Below are 21,719 nucleotides of genomic sequence, written 5' to 3' on the forward strand. Positions count from 1 at the left end.
ACCCACAAAGGAATTCCTACACCTGGGTTCTGGTTTGCAAGTGATGCGTTCTCCAATATAGATGAATGCCTCTCCAGCAAATTTAACATTTACCCGTCTGAGATCCAAGACATCTTGCAGCATGAAGCGGATTCGGGATGATGTTTTTCTCTCCTTGATGATCTTTTCCATTTGATTGAAATACTGATCCATACGGGGCTGAGTTGGATGGGAAAGAAGAAAAAAAAAAAGTCAGTCACGGATCCCAACAGTTCATGAAAAAGGGTGCACAATCTCATGGCTCATCGACAGTCTCCTGTTGACAGTTAATACACATTCCGTTCAAATATGAAATGGTTGAACTGGGGAGAGACCAAACGTCTGTGCTCAAGGACCGCATTTTATCTTTAAAACAAACAGATGGGCCAGGCCAGTCGTCGAAATGGTAAAAAATAAAAATAACCTGAGTGTGGGTGTGTAAACTATTTTTGAAAAACAATTCCTTTTTTGAAGTGTATTTTTGAAAATGAACACGTTTCATAAAAAAGTAAGTCATGTACTATACGTTACTAAAAAAACAAAAGAAACATTGTATTCTCATTTCTAATTTATAAAACAGGATTTATAATGAATTTACACTCATTGTAATTGTAATATTTTTTGCACTAATTTTGATTGAATCATTTGTTTAATTTTATCTTCACAAGAACATGTCATTGTAATTTTAAATGGTATTTTCCTTAATTATTTATAAAATTGCATGAAAAACAGTTCTATTGTGTGGTCGGTCATTTCGAAGATTATATCGCCAGCATTGTTAGTTGTAAAACCGTAACAGAGGACTCCATCAATGCACTCATATAATTTGAATGTTTTCATACAGGATTCCATCCATGTACATGTGAAATACTTTGAATCGAATGATACAATAACCAGAGTTATTCATTGATTATCACACCTACTTGTTTTTGCAAATCTGATTGAGAAAACAGGGGTCTTCTTTGTAAGAAAGAATGCTTGTCGACACCGCCGTGGAATTTATTCGCTTTGCGAGAATGAAACTGCATCAGTTCCAATTTTCTGGTCCATTTATGTATGAGCCCTATTCTTTTCTTTTGGCCACTCAAACAACTGTTTGTCTGAATGTGACGAGGCATTTCGCAGAATAACTCGATAACACTTGCATTTTCGTTGTTAAGGCGCATTGCTATGGGTCTGACTGTGAAACTGGGTGGGTTGGGTTGAAAAAACAAACCAACGTATGCTTGAAAAAGTTGTTGCCATCGGTATTTCGCAAAAGACGGTCAGCCAAGTTTACTTCATACTTCATTAACAAAATTTACAAAAAAAATCTTATTTACATGTAATTTTTTCCCCCCACCGAATAATTAAGTGCATTTTACTGTTTGAAAATTACTCCATAAATCAACTGACCAACTTTTCGATTGATTTACGTAAATATCAGTATCAAGCTGTGTGTGTGTGTGTGTGTGTGTGTTGCTTGAAAACCTTGGCTTTCTCAAAGTCCAGGTCCTTGCCAATGGTGGAGAGCAGCCTGCAGAGACACTCCAGAGACTCTTCGTCATGATTCTTCAGTAGTTTGACCACACAGTCGTGCATGATGGCCTCCGTTAGCATCTTGAGCTTGAAGAGTTCCCCGATGAACTTGATGTTACCCAGCGAGCGGCGTCTGGCCTTGTCTCGGGCCTCCTCCAGCTCGACACGCATGCGCTCGCGCTCTTCGTCCTGCGGGTACGACATTGAAGCGTGTCAAAATAGGAGTACGAAAGTGGGCGATACAGCGGCAGACGTGATTTCTTACATCTTTGGCGGCCTCCATCTCCTTTTGCTTTTTGTCCAGGAACTCATCGTCATCCTGGTCCTTCTCAAACTCTTTCTGGCAGCGGTTGAGCAACAGTTTGCGGAAGGTCACAATGTATCCTGGTTTGTCCGAGGTGGGGACTTTCAACTGAACACAAGTGGAATTTCAGGCAGTGAGAATAAAATATTGAAGAACTTCCTGTGATGAAAATGAATACATAAATAGAAAATACAGCAATACAACCCATATTCACACATCTACCCATTCTTTGATGGTCACCACTAGTAACGTTTCATTCAATTTCAAATGTCAGGCAGTCACAGTACCGCGTACATTTTTGGAGGCCTGACAAAAGTGACTTGGCTTTGTGTCCCTAAATGTATTTTGACACACAGATACAAAAAGTCATTTTTTGTTTTTAAGTTTGACGTATAAGCTTGCGCAAAAAAGGATTTTAACATGAGTTGTGATACATAGCTATGACGTTTCAGGGGGAAAAAAAACTCCCTGTTGCTGAGCCTAACCCTTGATTCATAAACATTACTAAATATATTGCTATACTACATATATTTGTTATTAAAAATCATCTAGTAATGTTTACTTGCATTCTAGATTTTTTTTAAAAATGAAAAAAAAATTGTAAGTTATTACATTTAGGGCTTTGGCACTCTCTTACACCGTCAAAACCAAGAAAACTTGAGTTTTTCAGTGACTAGATGAGACAACATTCAAAGCTTAAAAGTGACGTCATCAGTGGAGCAAATGAATGCGAGAAGCACAGAACACGACCGTCACTTACCCCCGAAAGGCAACGGCACATGTTGGCATAGGCCACGGAGAAGCTGGGCTCCAAGATGGCTTTCTCAAAAATGAGGTCGATGGCGCCCTTCAACCTCTCCTCTGAGTCTATGGTCAGCTCCTTCACCTGATTCATCAGCTCCTGGAATTTCTGCGGAGTCAGCTTGTTTAGGATACTGCGCAGTCGCTTCAAGATCTCTTGCGTTTGGGCTTGCTCGGGGGTTAGGTCTTCGTCAGTCGCCACTGTGACCTCCTCCTCGCCACGGCCACGCGTGCCCTTTTTAGCCGAGGGCTTCCAGGCTTTCTCGGCCTTGTTTAGCTGCACGTCGTCGTTAAGCGACATGCTCGTGATGATTTTACGCGGCTCCTTCCGCTGACCCTGCTGGGAACGCCGTGGCCCGGGGGGCTAAAAGGAAAAGGAGCAGTTTTATTTTTCCATGAATTAGCCTCTTTTGAAAGTGCTAACAAAATGTGTGTGTGTGGAGGGGGGGGGCAAACAACAACAAAAAAAACTTACTGGTCCACGTGGTCCTCCAACTGATCTACTGCCCAGGTTACCCAAATACGAAGGGGTGAAATCTGGCCCAAAATCCTGCATTCGAACTGGGTCTGCAGGCCGCAACGGCGTCTTGTTGACCTGAAATAGAACAAAAAATAATGTTTCCCTTCCTGAATGAAATTCAGTTCGTAATAGGAATTATTAGAGTCACTTGGAAATCTTTTTATATATTAAAAAAAAGGGTTGAAAATCTCAAGTTGCACATTTTAAAAGCGCTTGCTGTGGCGTGTATACTGCAATGTAAGGCAAGTTAGGTTCCGTGTACTTGGCAAACTTTAATCCTCTCACAGAGTTAAATTAAAGCAAATCTGACGAACTAAATAATTGTGGGTCAGCTTGTTGATTTGTGGTGCAACTTGTTTAGGCATTAAAAAAAGTCATCCTGTCCAGACTAGAATGAACTGGAATGCACCCACCTTGTCCAGAACCACATCACTGATGACAGGCAGGCCTTCAGGTTTGTTCATGCTGGCACTAATGAACTGGAAGCCCAGCAGGAACTTTCGGTCGTAGCGTTTTTTCTCCTCTGGGTTTATTGGCTTCCATTGCTCTGGGTGATGAATGAAGACAGATTTATTGGAACGAAGGGGAGATTCAAGTGCAATATATGCGTTCCGTGACTTGTGGCCACAGACATAGCAGTGCAAAAAAAAAAAAACTGGAGCAGTATATCAAGAGAGTTGGTCACAGCCTGGTAGAGCAGAAACTACAGTACGAGTCTCGAATCCTGAGTAGGACCTTGAATGGGGCGGATGATTTTTGGAGGAGTGTGCGGAATTGTGAGCAGGACTCCATTTCATACAGCATGCTGCCAATGCAGATTTATGCCATTTGTAAGAGAATAGAGATGATTTTACATATTTTAAATATCTGTACGGCAAGTGCTTGTTGACAGCACCGCAAGAGGACCATGGGTGCAGATATCATTGTTCATTACATTACAATGCACACAATAACTTGGTACATTTCTTGAAAACAGTTGCTTCCAAAGAGATTTTTTTGATTCCATTTATTGTTTTCTATATTACAGGGTTTTTCCTACGGTCAAAATTGCATGGCGGCCGCCCCCAGCCAGACCGATTGATAGCGCTCGACACATCGTAAAGCTCCAGCTGTGCTGATTGAGGGGTTAATCTCCCTCTGCGGCACCTTTGTATTTTTTTAACTGCATTTGCAGTTTGCTTGCTTGAAGTAATACACTGCAGTGTCTTTTAGGATAAATACAGAAAGGATTAGAGTAAATTTCCATTAATTTCACAACATTTTAAGGAAAAACACAAAATCGGGACCCGTTGCTTTTGGGATATAAAATTAGTCTTACATATATTGTAACAAGATGTAACATTTTTTTTCCATCCATGAGACAAAACATTCATTGGCAGATGATACATTGTAACAAGATGTAACATTTTTTTTCCATTTCGCACAGCACCATCCATGAGACAAAACATTCATTGGCAGATGATAGCAATTACTTGAACGAGAACGTTACAATACTTCGTTATTTTAATGAAACATTGAGGAACAAATGGCCATGGGTGGCGCGTCAAAATCAAACTTTGGTTTTGGAATGAAGAATGGCCCCAAGCGGGTGCATTATCAATGAATTGTCTCTGAACCTTTGAGCCAAGGGCACATATGTTTTGACACCATCAAACAAAACAAGCACACAATATGTGCTGAAATAATGGGTTCCAATTTAGAGAATGTGAAATCGGGGACTTTCTCCACAAAACCAATTAAATGTTGTACTAATGGTCACAGGTTGTTAACGTAACCTTCTGCCATCCATCCAGAGGAAGAGCATTTTAAATTAAGAATCATTGCTCTCCGCAACAACGCCGTCCTTTGTCAGAACAGTGCAGTCAACCTACCTTCTTTGTACTGGTATTTCTTGTCAGTGGACTCAGCTTTGGATTCTGGTTCTGCATTCTGCTTGTCCTCCTTCTCCTCCCAGGTCTCATCCGCCACCTCGGCGGGAGGTTCAGCTGGAGCAACAGGGACAGGGTCGGCCTGAGCGGACGAGGGCTCTGCGGCAGGCTTGGCATCCTGCTCCTGGGGCAAACAAAACAAGGACCAGACAAGAACACAAAGTTTGTCTTAAGCAGTGTTTTGAAGCAAAGCCAACCAAAAAATATTGATGACGCCTGTGGAGGCTTGTTGCGATCTTTTTGTTCGAGGTCCCGCTGAGACAAACCTCTGTGAAGGCATCGAGGAGGTCTCCAATGGCCTCCTTCTTGTTGATTTCCTTCATGTTCCTCCTCTTCTTTGGCACAGACGTAGCAGCTTCAAGAGAAGACGCAACATGTTATGTGTTTGACACAGAATGCGATGTTCCCTGTGCAGATTTTTATTCACAGTCTACAGATACTCCAGTGGGACAAAATACATTGAATTCTTGCGCAAGGTCAAATCTAGAGTTGCCTGCCTTCAGTGTATTAGCATGTTGTATCACCACATGCTGAGAGAGGAGAGAAAGAGGTCCAATAATAGTTGCCATTTCCAGAGGAAAGAAAATAGCTGCCTAGTGGATTGTCGTAATTTCTGTTTTTGTGTTGCTGCTCTGTGTTGTTAAAAGGTCAACAATGACCGTAACATAAAACTTGCATAAGCAAAATCAGATGACTTGGTTGAGCAATCTGGCATTTAAATGCAGAATGTTTAATTCCCTTTTACATTACGTGTCAATTTTACATTAAACTTCAGCTGGGAATGACAAACTGCTTGAAGCAAGCATGCTTTCCCTCTAATTGGGAGAAATGTGCGAGCGATGGAGTGGTAACGGGCACCAAAGAATACTTTAAAAGGTGTTTTAAGAAGTTTAAGAGTGTTATAGTAAGTTTAAATGTGTTCAAGTATGCAGGAGGCGTAAAACTATTTTAAATGTTCTTTTATCCAGTATCAAGTACAACTTTACTGTCAAATGTGCTGTATGTGGAACATAGACGGTCTTTAGATCGCAGATATTCACTTCTTGAGGGCGGCTGGGTCTGGAAGGTAACCCAATCATAAACAAGGGTTTACTGTATACTTATGATATCATACTCAAGCTTACCATGCATAGCGGATTCCTCTGTAGGACAGTTCACAGCGACAGGAGGAATTTCCTCACTTTTTGCCACTTTCACCACTTCTTCTTTTTTCTCTTTCATCGCCACCACCTCCTTCTCCTTCACATCCACGTCTTCCACAACTGACGCTGCTGTTTTAGCCACAGGTGGGGATTCCTGAGATTGAAAAGCATCTGGCTGGTCGCAGGGTGTAATGTCTTCCTCACCGAGTTCCTGCACATCCTGAGGGAGGCCGTTGGAGAGAGGAAGCTCTGCTGGTTCCGCCGGTGTGGGCTGGGGTTTGGGCTCGGGCTCGGCAGCAGCATTCGGAGTCAGAGAAGCAATGGGCTCCTGCACCGAGACTGGAGGCGCTTCGGTTGCCATCTTTGTCGGAATTTCATCTGTTTCCGTTGCAACGGGGGCTACGACTTCTGCAAGTTCAGCAACAGGCTCAACTGCTGCGACCTCCATGGGCTCTTCCGTTTCTTCCGCCAGCTGCACTTCCTCGACTTGATTTTCCGGCACGTTCTCACACGGAGCTGGGGCAGCATGTGGTTCCTCCTCTTGCGCCGTCAAAGGAGAGGGGCAGACGGGAGCGTCTACTGCGTCGGCGACATTAGTGTCCATTTCAACTTCCACCGTGGAGGAGGCTGATGTAACGGCAGGCAGAAGAGCGGGAACTGGCTGGTCCTCCACCACTTGGGCCAGCACCTCAGGAGCCAGATCAGGAGCGACGGGTTCTGCCTGCGCAGCCGGCACATTTTGGTTGTCGACCTCCTGTGCGCTTTCCAACGCGGGCTCAGGATTTGTAGTGGGAGGAGGTGGTGGGGTCTCAACACTGGCAACATGCTCGACAATGTCATCTGCGGCGAGGTAGAGATTAGTCAATACAAGCATGCTTGATTATGATCCAGAACGGAGAAAAGGCACGAACCTCGACTCGAGAGTGCCGCAACAGGCGGAATGACTTCACCGTTAGTCTGTGCGAGTCCGGCTTCTGTGACGTTGGCCTACAATCATACAAGGTCACTATTTAATTGCTCAAAAGATAGTAACCACACTTTTAATCTACCAGGTAAAAACTGAACATCTAACAGGCGGTTTAAAATGTATTTTGTCATTCTCACTACAAAAGTAGCTTTTGCTCCTTGTATGAGTGTTTTAGCAATTCATTTAACAACCATTTTGATGTGTTTACATACAGTGTTGTGAAATAGTATTCCCCCTTTCCTGAGTTCTGTGTTCTTTGCATATTTATCACACACAAAGATTTCAGTTCATCAAACCACTTTTAATGAGACAGAGAAAACCCAACGCAATACAAAATGCAGTTTCTCAAAGACAATTTAATTTATTTAGAGACACACATACACGCAAAAAAATAACTACCTGTCCCTACGTGCAAAAAAAGAGTCTTGGGGTAAATAATTCTTAACAGCACTGTAGACATAAATGTCAACAACATTCCATTGGCCCATGCTGGACATTCATAAATAGCTCTGTGGTGCTACCACAAAATGTTCCAGAGCTTGTTTGATTCTGACCTGTGGTGGAGTTGGTGTAGTGGTAGACCTTCCGCCAGACATGATCTCCTCCGTGATATCTCGTCCGCCCTGGGTTGGGTCACGTATTCTGATCTGTTGTTAGGAAAGAGCAAAGTATTGGTTAGGGTTCTATGTCCCTCCATCAATGGTATGCAGACAACGTGCCACAAGTGATCAATAGGTATTGACTACCAGTTTAATTAAAAAAAAAAAAAGAAAAAAAGAAAAAATGAAGAAAAAAAAAACTATTTTGAAGTAAAATGGGGAACGTTCCGCATTGAACAAATACACTTTTGCGCTCCATTCAATTAGTGACCTCAGACAAGAGGTCCGCTGCCCTTTTGTTGTGACACACTACCGGTTTACGTTCCCTCTTTGGTGGGCCTTGTGTCGGTGCTGGTTGCTGCTGAGGAGGGGGGGCTGGTTGCTGTTGCTGGGCAGGGTTGATAATGACCTGTGCGGGCTGGACAGATGGAGAGTACGGCGGCTGAGCCGGGTAGTATGCTCCTGCTGCAAATTGGAATTCGACAAGAAGAAGAAAAAAAGTTTTAAAATGGGCATAATACATGTTTCTGGCAATAATGATGAATACTGTGCAGGTTTTTTTTTTCCAAACAAGACCTAACCCGAGCATTGGAAAAAAGTAATTGCAGTTAATTGCTCACTGAAATACGTAAAAACAGGAGAATAGGATTCCATAAGATTGAGCAGACTGACAATGGGACCAAATGTGAGCAACATCCCTTGTTTGCGATCAAAGTCGGCCAAGTCATGAAGATCAATATCTGTAAAAGATTATCTAGCAGTGAATTTTGCTCCCTGATCTGCACGGAAAACAGTTGGGGCTGACAATTGTAAATGTTCAGCGGGATACACGCATGCTAATAATCGGGCCTAATTTGATTAAAGGCCTGATTATCGTAATATCATTCTGAGGAATTATCCTCTGCTGAGGGGTGTTCTAAGAATGTTTTTTTCCCGCCGCAAACTGCTGGGAAAACAAGGTTCCGTTTTTCTGATTGCAAATCTTTGTTTGGTCAGCACCCAGTTTGTCTGAGAAATGACGGCCGTGATTGTGATGTTGAACGGATGACAGCCAATTACGTAAGGAACTCAACATACCAAAATAATCTGGCCGAATTTCAGCAGCTAGACTCAAGTCAGCAAAGGCCACATTATCGGATGTCTCTGAAAGACGATCCTGTCATTATCCTGTGGTGTTTGTATTTCTGTATTTTCCCCTTGACCTACTCAGATTTTTCTTTTTTTAACAGGAAGCTGAACTGCAAAATGTAAAACAGTTAACCAAGAATGGACTAGTCCTGGTTCAGAATTGGCACTCAAACACGTCACTTCAAGATGCTGCTGACATTTTGGCATCATGAGACACGGTAACTGATCAAGCACCCTTCGCCATCTAAGAGGGGGTTCTCAGAGGACAGTCGCCACTGAGCGTCAGTCATCAGGTTGGAACAGAAATGGAGACACCGGAAGAGTCAAAGAACCCATAAAATTGGCATAGTTGGACATTTATTGGCTGATTGGAGGATCAAACACCTGTTGTCAATTTTGCTATTCATCTCCTTGTTCGAGAACAGCAAAAAGTAGGAAAAGTTGGCCAAGTGCATTCAAAATTTGAGGTTCATTCTGGAATTGCCCCCCAAAAGCCCAATAGCTGCAACTAAGGGTGTATTTCAACGACACAACGCTTCTGGTGAACAGTGGCAGCGTGCATGCAGGTCCATTAAAAAGTGAAACAATGACAACAGTAGAGACGAGAGGCGCCACTGAAGCTGGCTGACACACACGCACGCGCACTACTCACCGGGGTAGCGCTGGGAGGTGAGAGGAGCACCGTGGAGAGAGAGACGGCCGTTCTCTCGGCCGCCGCCTCTCCCCCCGCCACCCCGCCTCTCCCTCGCAGCAAGAGAGGGCTCTGAACCAACGCGGCAAGAGGAGAGGGAGGGAGGAGCGAGGGATGGGAGAGGGAGGAAGGAAGGAAGGAAAGAAGGAGGGAAGGAAAGAGGACAGGAAGAGACAGATGCAGAATGAGTTATTGAGAGGATTCAGAGGAAGCCGGGTGTTAAAAAGGTCCCATGAAATGAATTGTCCTTACGAAACAGTATTTTCAGTGAGGTTTATTGTAACTTATTCAAAATCATGTTTTGGGTGCTTTTATGTCATCTATTGCGTTATGTAAATCATACAACTACAAAACATTGCACATTGTATTGCTGAATTGTAAAATTCACAAGAGGTGTTTGTTGTTGGGTTTTTTTTTTCTCCCACTTCTAAGTCTGCAACATACTGAATGATCCCAAGTAGAAACATGACAAGATTTTCCAAGAATGACAGTCAGTCAAAATGCTGAGCTTGATTGGCATGGTCACTTCAACCAGAGGTCAAAACAGCAATAATTTCAAAAGTTTTTGTGTGGTGTTAAAAAAAAAAAAAAAAAAAGGCCTTTTGGGGGGAGGAGTGTTTTTGTGCGCTATCACCTCTATAAAATTTGGTCAAACCCACCTTCAAATTTGAATAATAATTGGAAAAAAAGTCAACCTTCATTCCCCTCCCCCATCTCCTGGACCTTTTTTTCATCTGCTTTTGACGGAAGCCTTTCTCCGACTGGCTGACAAATTTCCGTTTAAAATATCCACCAAAAAGCATATACGAGCCGAAATTCCGAGGGGGTTCTCCAAGACAGTGGATGCAAATGTACAATGTTTCAAAAGTCGTCTCTTGGCCTAAAAACTGCACTTAAATTGCACAAAAGAAGCGGTATTCATGAGGAAAGCAGTGTGGGCCAAACAAAAAGTCATGTACTTTTGTAACAAATAGGCCTTTTTCACCAATGTATTTGTGTATTTGTTCTGGAGGATTTTAGTGTTTTGAGTGAAGTTCTCATTCCATGTTTTTTTTTTTTTTTTTTTTAACAATTAGAAAAGGCCACTAAGATGTCGGCCACTTGGCTCTTTGCTATTAAGTAAATTCAGTGGCGTGTGGCTGTTGATAAATTGTTGGTGTCGTCTTGGTCTCATGATGTCAAAATGTGGACAGTATTAAATTAGAAGAGGACTGTTTAAATAGCAATTCTAATTAAACCAGGAACTGTATTGGTCCATTCATGAATCACACATCTGCTGAGAATTTTGCATTGCAGAGAAAATTATGAAAAACGTACGGAAACATTCAAAGGTCGAGCCAAATTAAGGTTATCTGTAACACTGCATTGTGGGTTCATACCGAAATTTCATACCAAATCCAAACATGGCTAAGTTGGTTTTTTTTAATGGCGTGTCATGTGGACAAACACAAATCTCTGGTCTCAAAGCATTTCATGGAACCTGTGAGGTAGCGTGATCTGAGACGGGAGAAAGACCACAGGCCAAAGCAGGACAAAAAGCCACACCGCATGCACCAGTGTTCCGCTCCCTTAAAGACATTCAACACACAGATCAGCCGTACAAACAACACCCATTTGCGGCCGACCCTGAGAGCGATGGGGTGAGGCTTACATAGGCAGCGGACCAAGACTAGACACTTTCCTTAAACATGATAGATGATGTATGAGTGAGGATGAGAGGGAGCACCCCTTTTCCGTGGGGTTCAGTCTCTTACCATAGCCGGAGTATTCAGCAGGGCTGGTCCCTGTATAGAAGCCTGCAGTACCGCTGGTCACAGGATACTGCTGAGTAGGTGGCATGTATGGGGCCCGGTACTGCAATAGCAGACAAACAGCAGAGAGACAATTACATTTCTGAGGGCTTTGAATACATTAAGGACCAATGTGTTCAATTCAATTCAGCAACCCATTGTTTTTCACCGCTTCCACTGTATTGCAAATCAAACCACAATATGCAGCCTTTCAACAATCTTCTTGGGGTATCGCCTGTTGTAATACGGCAAGAATCAAAAACGTCACATTCATGCTACATTGGAAAGCAAGAAAACAAAAGAGCATTTTAACAACACCTTTCATTACCACAGAGACACTGGCTGGGTCACAGTTGTATTATTCAATACACTAGGTTTTTTGTTTGTGTTTTTTTAACACGAGAATTTTCATTAATCTAATCTAGTTCATTCAGTGTTTAGATTTACCGAACAGAAATGAGGGCAGGCTTGACATTACATCACTGGCCACTCAGCAATTATTTTCCGTGGTTAATGTTCGATGCACTTCTAAGGTATCATTTTAGAGTAGACAACATATTTTATAGTCTCTTTGACCGACCTAGATTTATAGGTGTTTTTGTACGTTGTTTGGGCAGGCGTGGGTGTGAATGTTAATAACTCATATGTGTAGTTTGATGAATTCAAACTGGCATTGATGAAGTACATCCAGGGGTGGTAAAAGATCTCACACTCTGCACGTAAGTATACCATAAGTACAGACGTAAAATTTTACAAAAAAAAACAATTTTTTTTAGATAATGCTTCATCATATTTATTTCAGCACAAAGTACCAAGTGAAACATCCACAAGAACTTGTAACTGTATACACAGCATTTTGAAAACTTTTCTGTGCACATTATATTTCCTACTAATTAACTTGCATCATGGTTGCACTGAGATTAAAAAAAAAACAGCACTAGGCTACTATCAAAACAATGTGTTCTATTGACGTGAACTGTTTGAAAAAAAAAAACCTAACTTGAGCTATTGACACCTGAAAATATACAACTTCTATTTATGTACTTTTTTTTTTTTTTTTTTTTTTTTTTTGCCAAATCAGATTTTTTTATCAGCCAGAAGCTGGTGTCACTTTCTGCCCTTGTTTTTCTGCTGTTTACAGCTGATTTAACCTTTGTATTTTTTTTTTTTTGCACTATTATTATTCATCAATGGCTGTTGTCATGACTATTGTTCTCACATCCATCCTTCAGTCGCTGTCTCCTGTTTTGGCTCTCCATCTACCATGTCTCTCCAACTTAACTCAACTGGCCGCAACTGACGGTCAGCTCACAGAGCCTGGATTTGGCTCAAAGATTTTTCTTGAATTTAAGTTTTCCCTTGCCATGGTTGCCAAGTGCTTACTCATGTTGGGTTCATTTAGAGTTTAACATGTTACATGGAGAGTATGGTTCTTTCCCTGCTCGATATGTTAGGTGTCTTGAGATAACGTTTGTTGTGAACTGGCGCTATCAAAATAACTGACTTGCTATGAGAAAATAGAAAAAAGTATTTCAAATAGGTCTATATTTTGACAAAGGTATAGAAATGTACAGGTATCCGTTGTCAAACATATGCAGCAAGAAGTTGTCACTAAATAAATACATACTCATCCAGATACCTCTTCTTTCATACCGTCATGACCCTTGATCACGATTAGCCATCAAAACCGTAGCGCACAGAACTGATCCAATCACCTGCGTGGCAAATACACGGCTTGCGAGAACGCACCTGTCCAGGGGGGAGGAAGTAACCCTGAGGGGAACCGGCGAATGACAGCTGCTGCTGGGGAATCATCATCATCTGGGAGCTCGGCGGGTAGACATGCGGCGGTCCAACAGGTCGAGATACGCTGCTTGTTTGGACCCTCGGCGCGCTGGTAGCCATTGTCGGACGGTTCGAATAATAACCCTGAAGACATTTTAGGGGAAAAAAAATTTAAGATTAATAAAATCGCTCGGCTTGGATGTCCACTCGTGTGACTTTTTGCTGTGAGTACATGGGTCCTGTTACGCACACAAACGCCTGACCTGAGGTGGATGGCATACATCACAACAACCGCAAATTGTACATGGGACATTTACAGTGTACAGTGGTCCCCTGTTGTACGACGGTTCATCGCTCATGCCCCTGCTACATCGCAGAGCGCGGCTTTTTAAAGAGGAATTCAGACCGAACATTTTCTTTGCGGAAATATATTCCATGTGCCACTACTAGTATAAGCACTATATTCTGTTCATATTATGACAACATCACTGCTCACCTGTTTTCTAAGTTTAGTGTCACGTGACATTCGCAATGCAAGCCCGGGGGAATTTTGACGTCAGTGCAGTGACAAAATGGCAGCTCCCTGACATTGAGGAATCTGCTTAATTGGTATTTTGCAAACCGAATGTCATGTTAAAACTAGTGGGTGCACATAGAACATATTGCAAAGAAGATTTTGCACTTGACTTCCACTTTAAGCGGTCATTATTTTGTGTGGAATGTCCAGTATGCAAACAAGTCAGTTTAAGTTGCATGCCTTCTGTGTAGCAGCCTGGCAGCAATAAGATCTAGTGGAAGAGAAGCAGCGTCATGAAGAAGCCTCAGTTAGTAGGCGGAGCTGCTCTGCATGTTAAACCATCAGTTATTTGGTTTGTAATTACATAACACTTTACTCATTTCCGTTAGCCCAACGATGGCATGCCTCATTTTAGGTTAAAATTAACCTAGCGGATTTACAAAATGATCTGCTTTGGTTCAACATGTTGGGTGTTGAAATTTACAATATTTAATTCTCGTTTCTTTTGTGTGTGGGTGGTACAGAAAACCTTAATTCAGAGTCAGGCGTGAAAAAACTTGGAAGCAAGCACAATTTGCTCCTTATTTGGAGAAGTGTACGCGCGAATGTGAGGGGTAACTCTCACTCTAATAGCGAATTTTCACTTTTTTGTAGGTGGTTCTGGAACATACCACCCCCGTGCCTTAACGGGGGTTCACTGTACTGATGTTTCAGCACTGGCTGCAGGGAGAGAAATGGCGTTACCTGTAGCGCTCGGTATCCACCCTTCAGCCGCACAACACACAAGCAGAAGGCAAGAGAGGGAGTGAGATCAATGTGAAAATGGAGACAGTGTGAACGAGTGAGTGGTAGACGTTGACGAAGAGGGGAAGGGGAGCGAGGAGAGGGGCTTGGTGGGGTGTGGGGGCAGGCAGAGGTGTGTATCTCTTGGGCGGAGTACGGTAAAGCCTGGCAATGGCGTGTAGGCATGCAAGTTTTTACAGATCCGGAGTCGAGTGAGATCCTGGCAAGTTTAGCGGGATCCATTTTTAAGTTAGTACGGTAGGCACGTGCAGGCGGAAGGGGGAGGGGCTAACACAACTACAGCGTGTTAAAGACTACAGCAAACTTTACAATCATGCTGATGAGGGCGATTACACTGAACAATGACAAACGTCTCATATGGACAGTTATTAGACACTTTCTGGCGGTATTGTGGAAGGGACAAGATGTTTCTCAACTCAAATTTAATTTAGCTTTTCGTACATGATATTTTCCTTGTAGTGGGAAAGATCTACTGCTGTTGAGTAAAAATACACAAGCTGTAGGCCAGTGATGGCGAAAGGGTTTCAGGCAAGCTATGTTTACTTGTTTGAAGAAGTCTTGCCAAGTCAAATTTTCCTGTTCTACCGGCAGACAATTTTGCTTGCATCAAGTAATATATAAATCAAGACTTTTTCTCCTCATTTTTAAGACCACTTTTTGCAGTTTGAGTGAATTACTGCAGCCATCACACTTAGTCACAGGATTTCCACAGATCCAATCAAATGGAAATGAGCTGGGGGGCCAAGCCTCGCATTTTTCTGGTGGGGTGGGGGTGGCTGTTTTGTTTTGCGATGGTTTGGATACTCCGGAGTGTGAAAGTTTCAACAGTTGATCCAGGAAATGGTCTCGACTTGTTCACAGAACGGAAATAAAACATTCTGTTGGTTCAACACTTTCAGTACATGACTACTCCGGCCCATTTAGAATCACGTGGTCATGTTCAGAATGCTCGAAACTGAGCTGTGCTGCTACAATTTGATTAACGCCATGCACAAACAAAGCCACCAAGATCAATCCCCTTGTCATGTGAGTGAGATTTTGTATGGCAAAGTAAAAGAATACAGTGATTATCTCAGTGGTGTAATATTTTCATCTTACAATGTTAATTTAGATTTTTAAACATCAAGAGCACTGAGCTTGTGTTGGTTCTATTGGTGAAATGTTGTAATGTTAAGACATGGCTGTTTTCACTTTCAAAAAATCTCTCAAAAATGGGACAAAATTAATGCTCAACTTTGATGTTTCTCCTGCAGTTACAGTATCAAATATGTCGGGGGGCGGGGGGTGAATTGAGAATCGATTATAATAACACCTGATTGGGAGGCTCTGGAAAGGTTAATGAGACTTTTTGTTGTCTCTCCTGCGTTAATTGACAGAAGAGCCACGGGGAGGTCTAATATTGCCACCCGAGTAGACTACGTTGCCGACAACATGTGCTGCGCTAAGACGACACAGAGGAGGCAGGATGCGACTGTGCGGGTGGTGTTAGTACCTGTTGGTGTAACGTACGGGGCCCTGCGGCAAACTGGGAGGACAGCAGAACACAGGAAAGAAGTCAAGATCACGGCCAGAGAAATAAGCAATGGCGCACACGAAAACACACAAACAAGTTCAGCTCAAGTAGGGTAGAAGGTGAGTTGCAAAGGGCCGGAAAACTTCCAGTAAATTTCAATGGGAAGCTGGGCTGGGCTATTTGGGAAATATTCCAAATTTGAAACTTTCCATGGGAGTGGGGATGACTTCATGGAAACGTATCATATGAGCTTTTTTTTTTTTTTTTTTTTTTTTTAAATCGGCAGACAAAATAAATCTCCCTCCTTGCCCACATGCAAGTGTATTAGAGTCATACAATTGCTCCATTTGTTGTTTTTTTTCCCACTTCACTTGGGCATCTCAGGAGTTTACTGGAACCCCAAATTTTGGCTCACAACACAAAGCTAATATAATTGTCCAAAGAAAGGGTGTGGCTGTTTTTACTCAAGATTATGCTCAAATATATGCCATGGGTCAAAAGTTTTAGAATACCCCGATTTTTTTCAGCTATTAATTTAAATTCACTGAGTTTGGTTTCTGTGTTTCCTCTGAAATGAAAAGCACAGAATAAAACAGTTCCAAAAGATAAAAATCGACTCAAACCACAAGCAAAAATGTATTCTGCTGACTCATGAAAGCAGCCACTTTAGGCTGAGATTAGATTGAGTGATTGATGGATGGATCGATAGGCAAACAGATACATTACTACCTTACTTAGTTTGTACCACGTCAAGCTCTTTGTTGCACTTTAAATGCTTAAAAACTTAAAAACCTTTCCTGAGATTTCTATTAAAAGCCAAGCTCAAGGTTTATAAATTCCGGGGATGTTACCATGAATTCCCCAATTTCCGAAATGGGGGAAAAAAAAAAAAAAAAAAAAACACTTGAATGCATTCCAAAACCAGCACGCAATGGTCCATTACCTGTCTCGGCTGGGGAGCGGAGTTCATCTGAGGGGGTGGAGGTGTGGCGAAAACAAGAGACTGAGGCTGCCCAGGTCCGTAGGTAGCCTAAAAAAATTGGGGGCGTGGCGGGTTGAAAAACAACAACATGACCAATCGACTGCGTCTCCCCCAAAGAACAGTGACTCACGCTGGGGTCACTTACCTGTGTCAATCCAGGGGAGGGAGCGGGGTTTGGGACAGAGGTGGGTCCCTGTATAGGCTGCGGTGGTTTATTCATTTCACGTTCTTTTATGGTTCTGCATTAGGGTGGCGATGTGGTGCCAACCTTTTGTGAGGGGGCGCAGGGGAAAACAACAACAACAACAACAATTATTCGTACGAATTTGCACCATTGCAGTTAGGTTGAAAATGTTCACTTCATTGATCATTTCAAAGTACAAATAGTGTCTTGTTTGAAGCCAAGCAAGGGTGTGGTCTGCGCTTTCGCTCATGATAACGCCACTACCTCCTCCTCCTACTTCTCGCCCCGTCTGTCTCACTTTAATTTGCATGGCCTTTGTGGCCCATAAAAGGAGTACTTGAGTCCTAATTACATTTGTAAATTATTCCAAGTTACTCCATTCACCACTGTTGTTAAAACCCACAGCCAAGCGCATAAGCCTGGACAATAGGTAGTAGTGCTGGGCAATGTGGGGGGAAAAAAAAAGCCTATTACGATATTGGCCGTTTTGTATCACAATATATTTTCAGTTATTAAAATAAATAAATTATATATATATATATGACAAACTATGACCGCTTACCATTTCTCACTTTGACATTCAACAGACACTTATCGAATGAGAAATGCATCCAGTAGAGTGCTGCTATATAAAATTATCAAATGTAAACAGAAGCAAAGTAGCTTACGTATTTATGCACAAATGCAGATCTAAATCGAAATAAAAGGCATACAATGTTTAACAGCAATTGATTTTTAAAACGATATTAATTTGATGAACTGAAACCTTCGTGTGTGATTATACAAACACAGAAATCAAGAAGGGGGCAAAGTATTTGCCCCCTTCTTGATTTCTGCATTGTATATCATCAACACCATTAGTTAGACAAAACACATCAAGAGAGTACTCCATTTCAATGGAGGGAATGGCATTGCACTGGTGATCTTTTCTTTCATGTCAATCTCCCGTAAATTTGTCACGGTTTCTTTAAAACGCTATGTACAGTAGAAAGGTCAAGGGAGTTACATCTGGTGAACAAGGTGGTCTGGGAATTGGGCCATCTCTTTCAATCCACCAACCAGTCTGGAAATGTTTGATTTAGAAAGCCACAGACATGCAGTCACCTCACTGAGTACATAGAAACAAATGTGATCAAAGAGCTAATCGATTCAGTGCTGTAATACATTTATTAAATAGGAAAATTATGTGCACATGCAAAGTGATTCAAAACTTGGATTATTAATCTCTCATCACCTGCTTTTGTAAAACATTGTCGACTGTAAAGAGGCTTCTTGGACACCCTCTCGTTTACTTTGTTTAAATGCACACACAGTGATCATGATTAAAAAAACTGACATCCACTGACAATCACATGCAAGACTTTTCGTTTTTATTGTAAAGAAACTTTGTGGACTCTGTAGTTGAATTTGTTATGTCACCAGTTGTCTGGTGGAGGGGGAATTGGAGAAAATTGACACCTGAGGTCAAAGCTCATTTTCAGTGTCACTGGCCTGTAATTAAACAACACATCCAAGCCCCCCAAAAAAAATTACAACGCCCTGTTTGTGTACCTTTAAAAAGGAAATATTATACCTTAACTTTAAGGTAGATTGCAATTTAAATCTCGAATCGTCTTGCCATCACTTGCTAATACGGCGACTGACGTTAGCATTAGCTAGCGCCATGCTCTTTTTTCAATGAAACTCACGGTTAATCTTCACTCGGTTGCTCGGTACCTGGAGCAAAACGAGAGTTGCAGGAAGCCCACGCTGAGGTTAAAAAAGGGGGAGCTACTTCGGAGAGCAGGCCAACATTCCGGTGAAAACTGGTGGTGCGAGTAGCAGCCGGGGCTAATGATACGTGTCCCACTGTCAAGAGACATTTTGCTTGGGTTATGCTACGTGGCCGGTCGTGGTGTCCCGCATCATTTCGTCGAAAAGTGCACCCCGAAATGCAGCCAACACTCACCGAATATTGCTTTTAACCAACATCAAAATGAGCCGGATTTCGGAATAGTGCTTCAACCGTCGATGTTGAATAAAAAAACTAACGTGGGTCAACGTTAGCCTTCAGCATTAGCGCCGCAACTGTGTTTGTCAAGTTGATTTCATTACAGGCCCCGGCCGGTACCATGAGCACATTAAATCAATTTGATTTAAAAATATCATTTTCGTCCTCCAAGACGATACCGATCAAGTAACTCAATCACAACAAGTCCGTTCACGTCAAAAGTGGCGAGAAACCGTCGTTTCGGCTTAGGAAAAGAGCGAAAGTACATGGCGTGCAGCCTAAAGGGTGGCAACCAGCTGAAGATTAGCAAGGAGAACCCCGTGGCTGTAATGCGGCTAATGGTGGTCGTGATTAGCTCAAAGCTGCCCCGCAATCCACGCATCGAGAGCGGCTACACAACTTCGTATAAACACGACATATTCAAACATTTTCATATCAGTATATATTTTTAAACGTTTCGTCGGCTTAGCTCGTAAAATCAACGGCGGGCTGACAGCCGGCATGTGGCCTTGTTCCAAAGCAGCTACACAGACAAAATGAAGCTCGGACGAACATTTTCACCTCGAGTGGAATTCTTACCGGGATAACGTGTGAAGGCGCGGCTGGATTGCAACCCGAGAGTCGACCTCTCGTCGAGTCCTTTGTGGAATTCGTGATGTTGTCCCTCTCCGGTGGCCTTTTTTCCTCCGGTCCGACACAAACCCAAGATGCCCTTCTTTGGCTAGTGACTAAGCGAGCTAGCTCAGGCTAACCGGCTGTACTCCTGTCACTTGATGAAATCCCGGGCGTGCAACAGTGACAGTGCTGAAAAATCAAACAATTTCGTCCTTGACGCGTATTAATCGTGATTCCGATGGCCCCGAAAAAAGCCCCTGGACCGGAGGTCCATTATCAAGGCGCCGATGGTGACGGATTGCCGGTTAGGTATGTACACAACTATCGTGTGACTGAACTCAGAGCGACGCCATAGTGCGCAGTGTTGCTTGCCGAGGAAGCCGGTACCACCTTTCCCTGCTGCTCGGGAGCGTGCGCCACCTAGCCGCCTGGATCACTTCCGGGGTAAATGCAAGGTGGAGGATGATGATGATGATGATGATGATGATGCCTCCGTCACGTGACGAAGGTATGAGATCTCTTCAGCTATCCCCAAACAGCGCTTCTTACATTGGTTTGCAAGTTGAAATGCACAATAAATGAAATAAGAAGCAGTAAACAGAAAGTAATAGCATCAAATTGACCCGGGTGTACAGCTAAACGCGCAGCCATGACTTCCGAAGATGAAGCGATTTCGACAAGAGAAATTTCCCCCCTGGCGACGTGGAGGAGGAAGCTGTTGTGCGTGCTATGTCGTCAAAAGCAAGGAGATACCAGAAACCAGTTGAATCAGTTGAACAAGTAACACTGAAGTGGTGAAATGGAAAGCACGAAAATGCGAGTTTTGCACAGCCTACCCACGTAAACATTAGCATTTAGTCACTCAGAACTAGCTGGCAGCCACCGGATGAAAGTAACAATCAATCGTGTCGTCTTTTGATGAGTCACCTTTGCAAGTAGCAATGATGCTAACGCCGGATGTTGGATGGAACTTCAATATTATTACGTTTACATTATAAGGCGTTTTTATTATTCCTGATTAGTCAATTTCTTCCTGTGTTATTTATATTATTCTACATTAGTTGTACTATTGAATAAAACCGGTTTAAAGGAATAAAACATCTTAATAAAATGTTAAATTACTCTACAGCTATCTTTTTTGTCAGCACCGGTTCTTTAAAACTGTCAATTTAAAAGCAATGGTTGCCCATCCGCCAACATCACGTACTTGTCTCAACTGGTCCTGACACAAAAAACGTGGGGGACCACTGCTCTACAGTACTATTTGCATGACATCTTCTTTTCATGAAATAAAAAAATAATTAAATAATTAGTTAAAAAAACAAAACAAAAAAAAACACTTTTTAATCATAAATTGATGCCTTGAGATGCAAGTTTAGTTTGTTTCTTGACACTGAAGTCATCTTTACCCATTAAAATGCCATTAAGCCAGTCCAAGCTCTAAACAAATTCCAATATGCATTTTAAATGGAAAAAATAACGCTTTATATTATCATTGAGAACATTCGGTAAAATATGTAATCATTGCTACCACACCAGTAAAAAAAAAAAAAAAAAGTTCAGTATCACAGGTCACTGGCAGAACGCCATTTCACTACTTGTGTCTTTTTATGTCTTAAATGTTTTTAAATACTTGGCCTTTTTAACAGTATTATGGAAGAGCAGCATAGTTTTGTAGCTAGCAATTTTGATTTGTACCAGAAGGTGTATTTTGCTGTATTTTGTTTTGCTGAATGTGAACCATTCACATTAGGGGGTAAATTATCACATTATGTAACAATGTTGTATTAAACTTATCACATAAAAATGTGAAATTTTTCACATTTTAATGCAATAAATTTGACAAAATGTGAATTTCATTTGATGTGATTTTCAACTTTTTTCTGTGGTGGCAGCAATATATTACCACAGAATTCAATTTGT

General features: G+C 42.2%; 1 protein-coding gene across 3 annotated transcripts in view; it reads right to left on the reverse strand.

The window, feature by feature from the left end:
- eif4g1a (eukaryotic translation initiation factor 4 gamma, 1a) overlaps positions 1 to 20,216 on the reverse strand; it is a 26,548-nt gene extending 6,332 nt beyond the window's left edge. The window contains exons 1-19 of one of the 3 annotated variants that reach the window (XM_019892855.1): positions 19,761 to 20,216; positions 17,153 to 17,275; positions 16,969 to 17,055; positions 16,005 to 16,037; positions 14,453 to 14,473; positions 13,156 to 13,335; positions 11,371 to 11,470; positions 8,069 to 8,262; positions 7,753 to 7,845; positions 7,143 to 7,218; positions 6,214 to 7,071; positions 5,356 to 5,444; positions 5,033 to 5,213; positions 3,575 to 3,708; positions 3,117 to 3,236; positions 2,601 to 3,005; positions 1,802 to 1,948; positions 1,489 to 1,725; positions 94 to 198 (exon numbers count right to left, since the gene is read on the reverse strand). In XM_019892855.1, coding sequence (XP_019748414.1) covers positions 94 to 198; positions 1,489 to 1,725; positions 1,802 to 1,948; positions 2,601 to 3,005; positions 3,117 to 3,236; positions 3,575 to 3,708; positions 5,033 to 5,213; positions 5,356 to 5,444; positions 6,214 to 7,071; positions 7,143 to 7,218; positions 7,753 to 7,845; positions 8,069 to 8,262; positions 11,371 to 11,470; positions 13,156 to 13,335; positions 14,453 to 14,473; positions 16,005 to 16,037; positions 16,969 to 17,055; positions 17,153 to 17,227 — 3,135 coding nt within the window. In that variant the 5' untranslated portion in view covers positions 17,228 to 17,275; positions 19,761 to 20,216. The remainder of the gene's footprint in view (positions 1 to 93; positions 199 to 1,488; positions 1,726 to 1,801; positions 1,949 to 2,600; positions 3,006 to 3,116; positions 3,237 to 3,574; positions 3,709 to 5,032; positions 5,214 to 5,355; positions 5,445 to 6,213; positions 7,072 to 7,142; positions 7,219 to 7,752; positions 7,846 to 8,068; positions 8,263 to 11,370; positions 11,471 to 13,155; positions 13,336 to 14,452; positions 14,474 to 16,004; positions 16,038 to 16,968; positions 17,056 to 17,152; positions 17,276 to 19,760) is intronic. The other 2 variants (XM_019892856.1, XM_019892857.1) reach the window with 2 other exon arrangements.
- Positions 20,217 to 21,719: the final 1,503 nt, after the last annotated feature.

The sequence above is a fragment of the Hippocampus comes genome, unplaced genomic scaffold (genome assembly GCF_001891065.2).
Source record: "Hippocampus comes isolate QL1 unplaced genomic scaffold, H_comes_QL1_v1.1 scaffold255, whole genome shotgun sequence".
Taxonomy (NCBI): domain Eukaryota; kingdom Metazoa; phylum Chordata; class Actinopteri; order Syngnathiformes; family Syngnathidae; genus Hippocampus; species Hippocampus comes.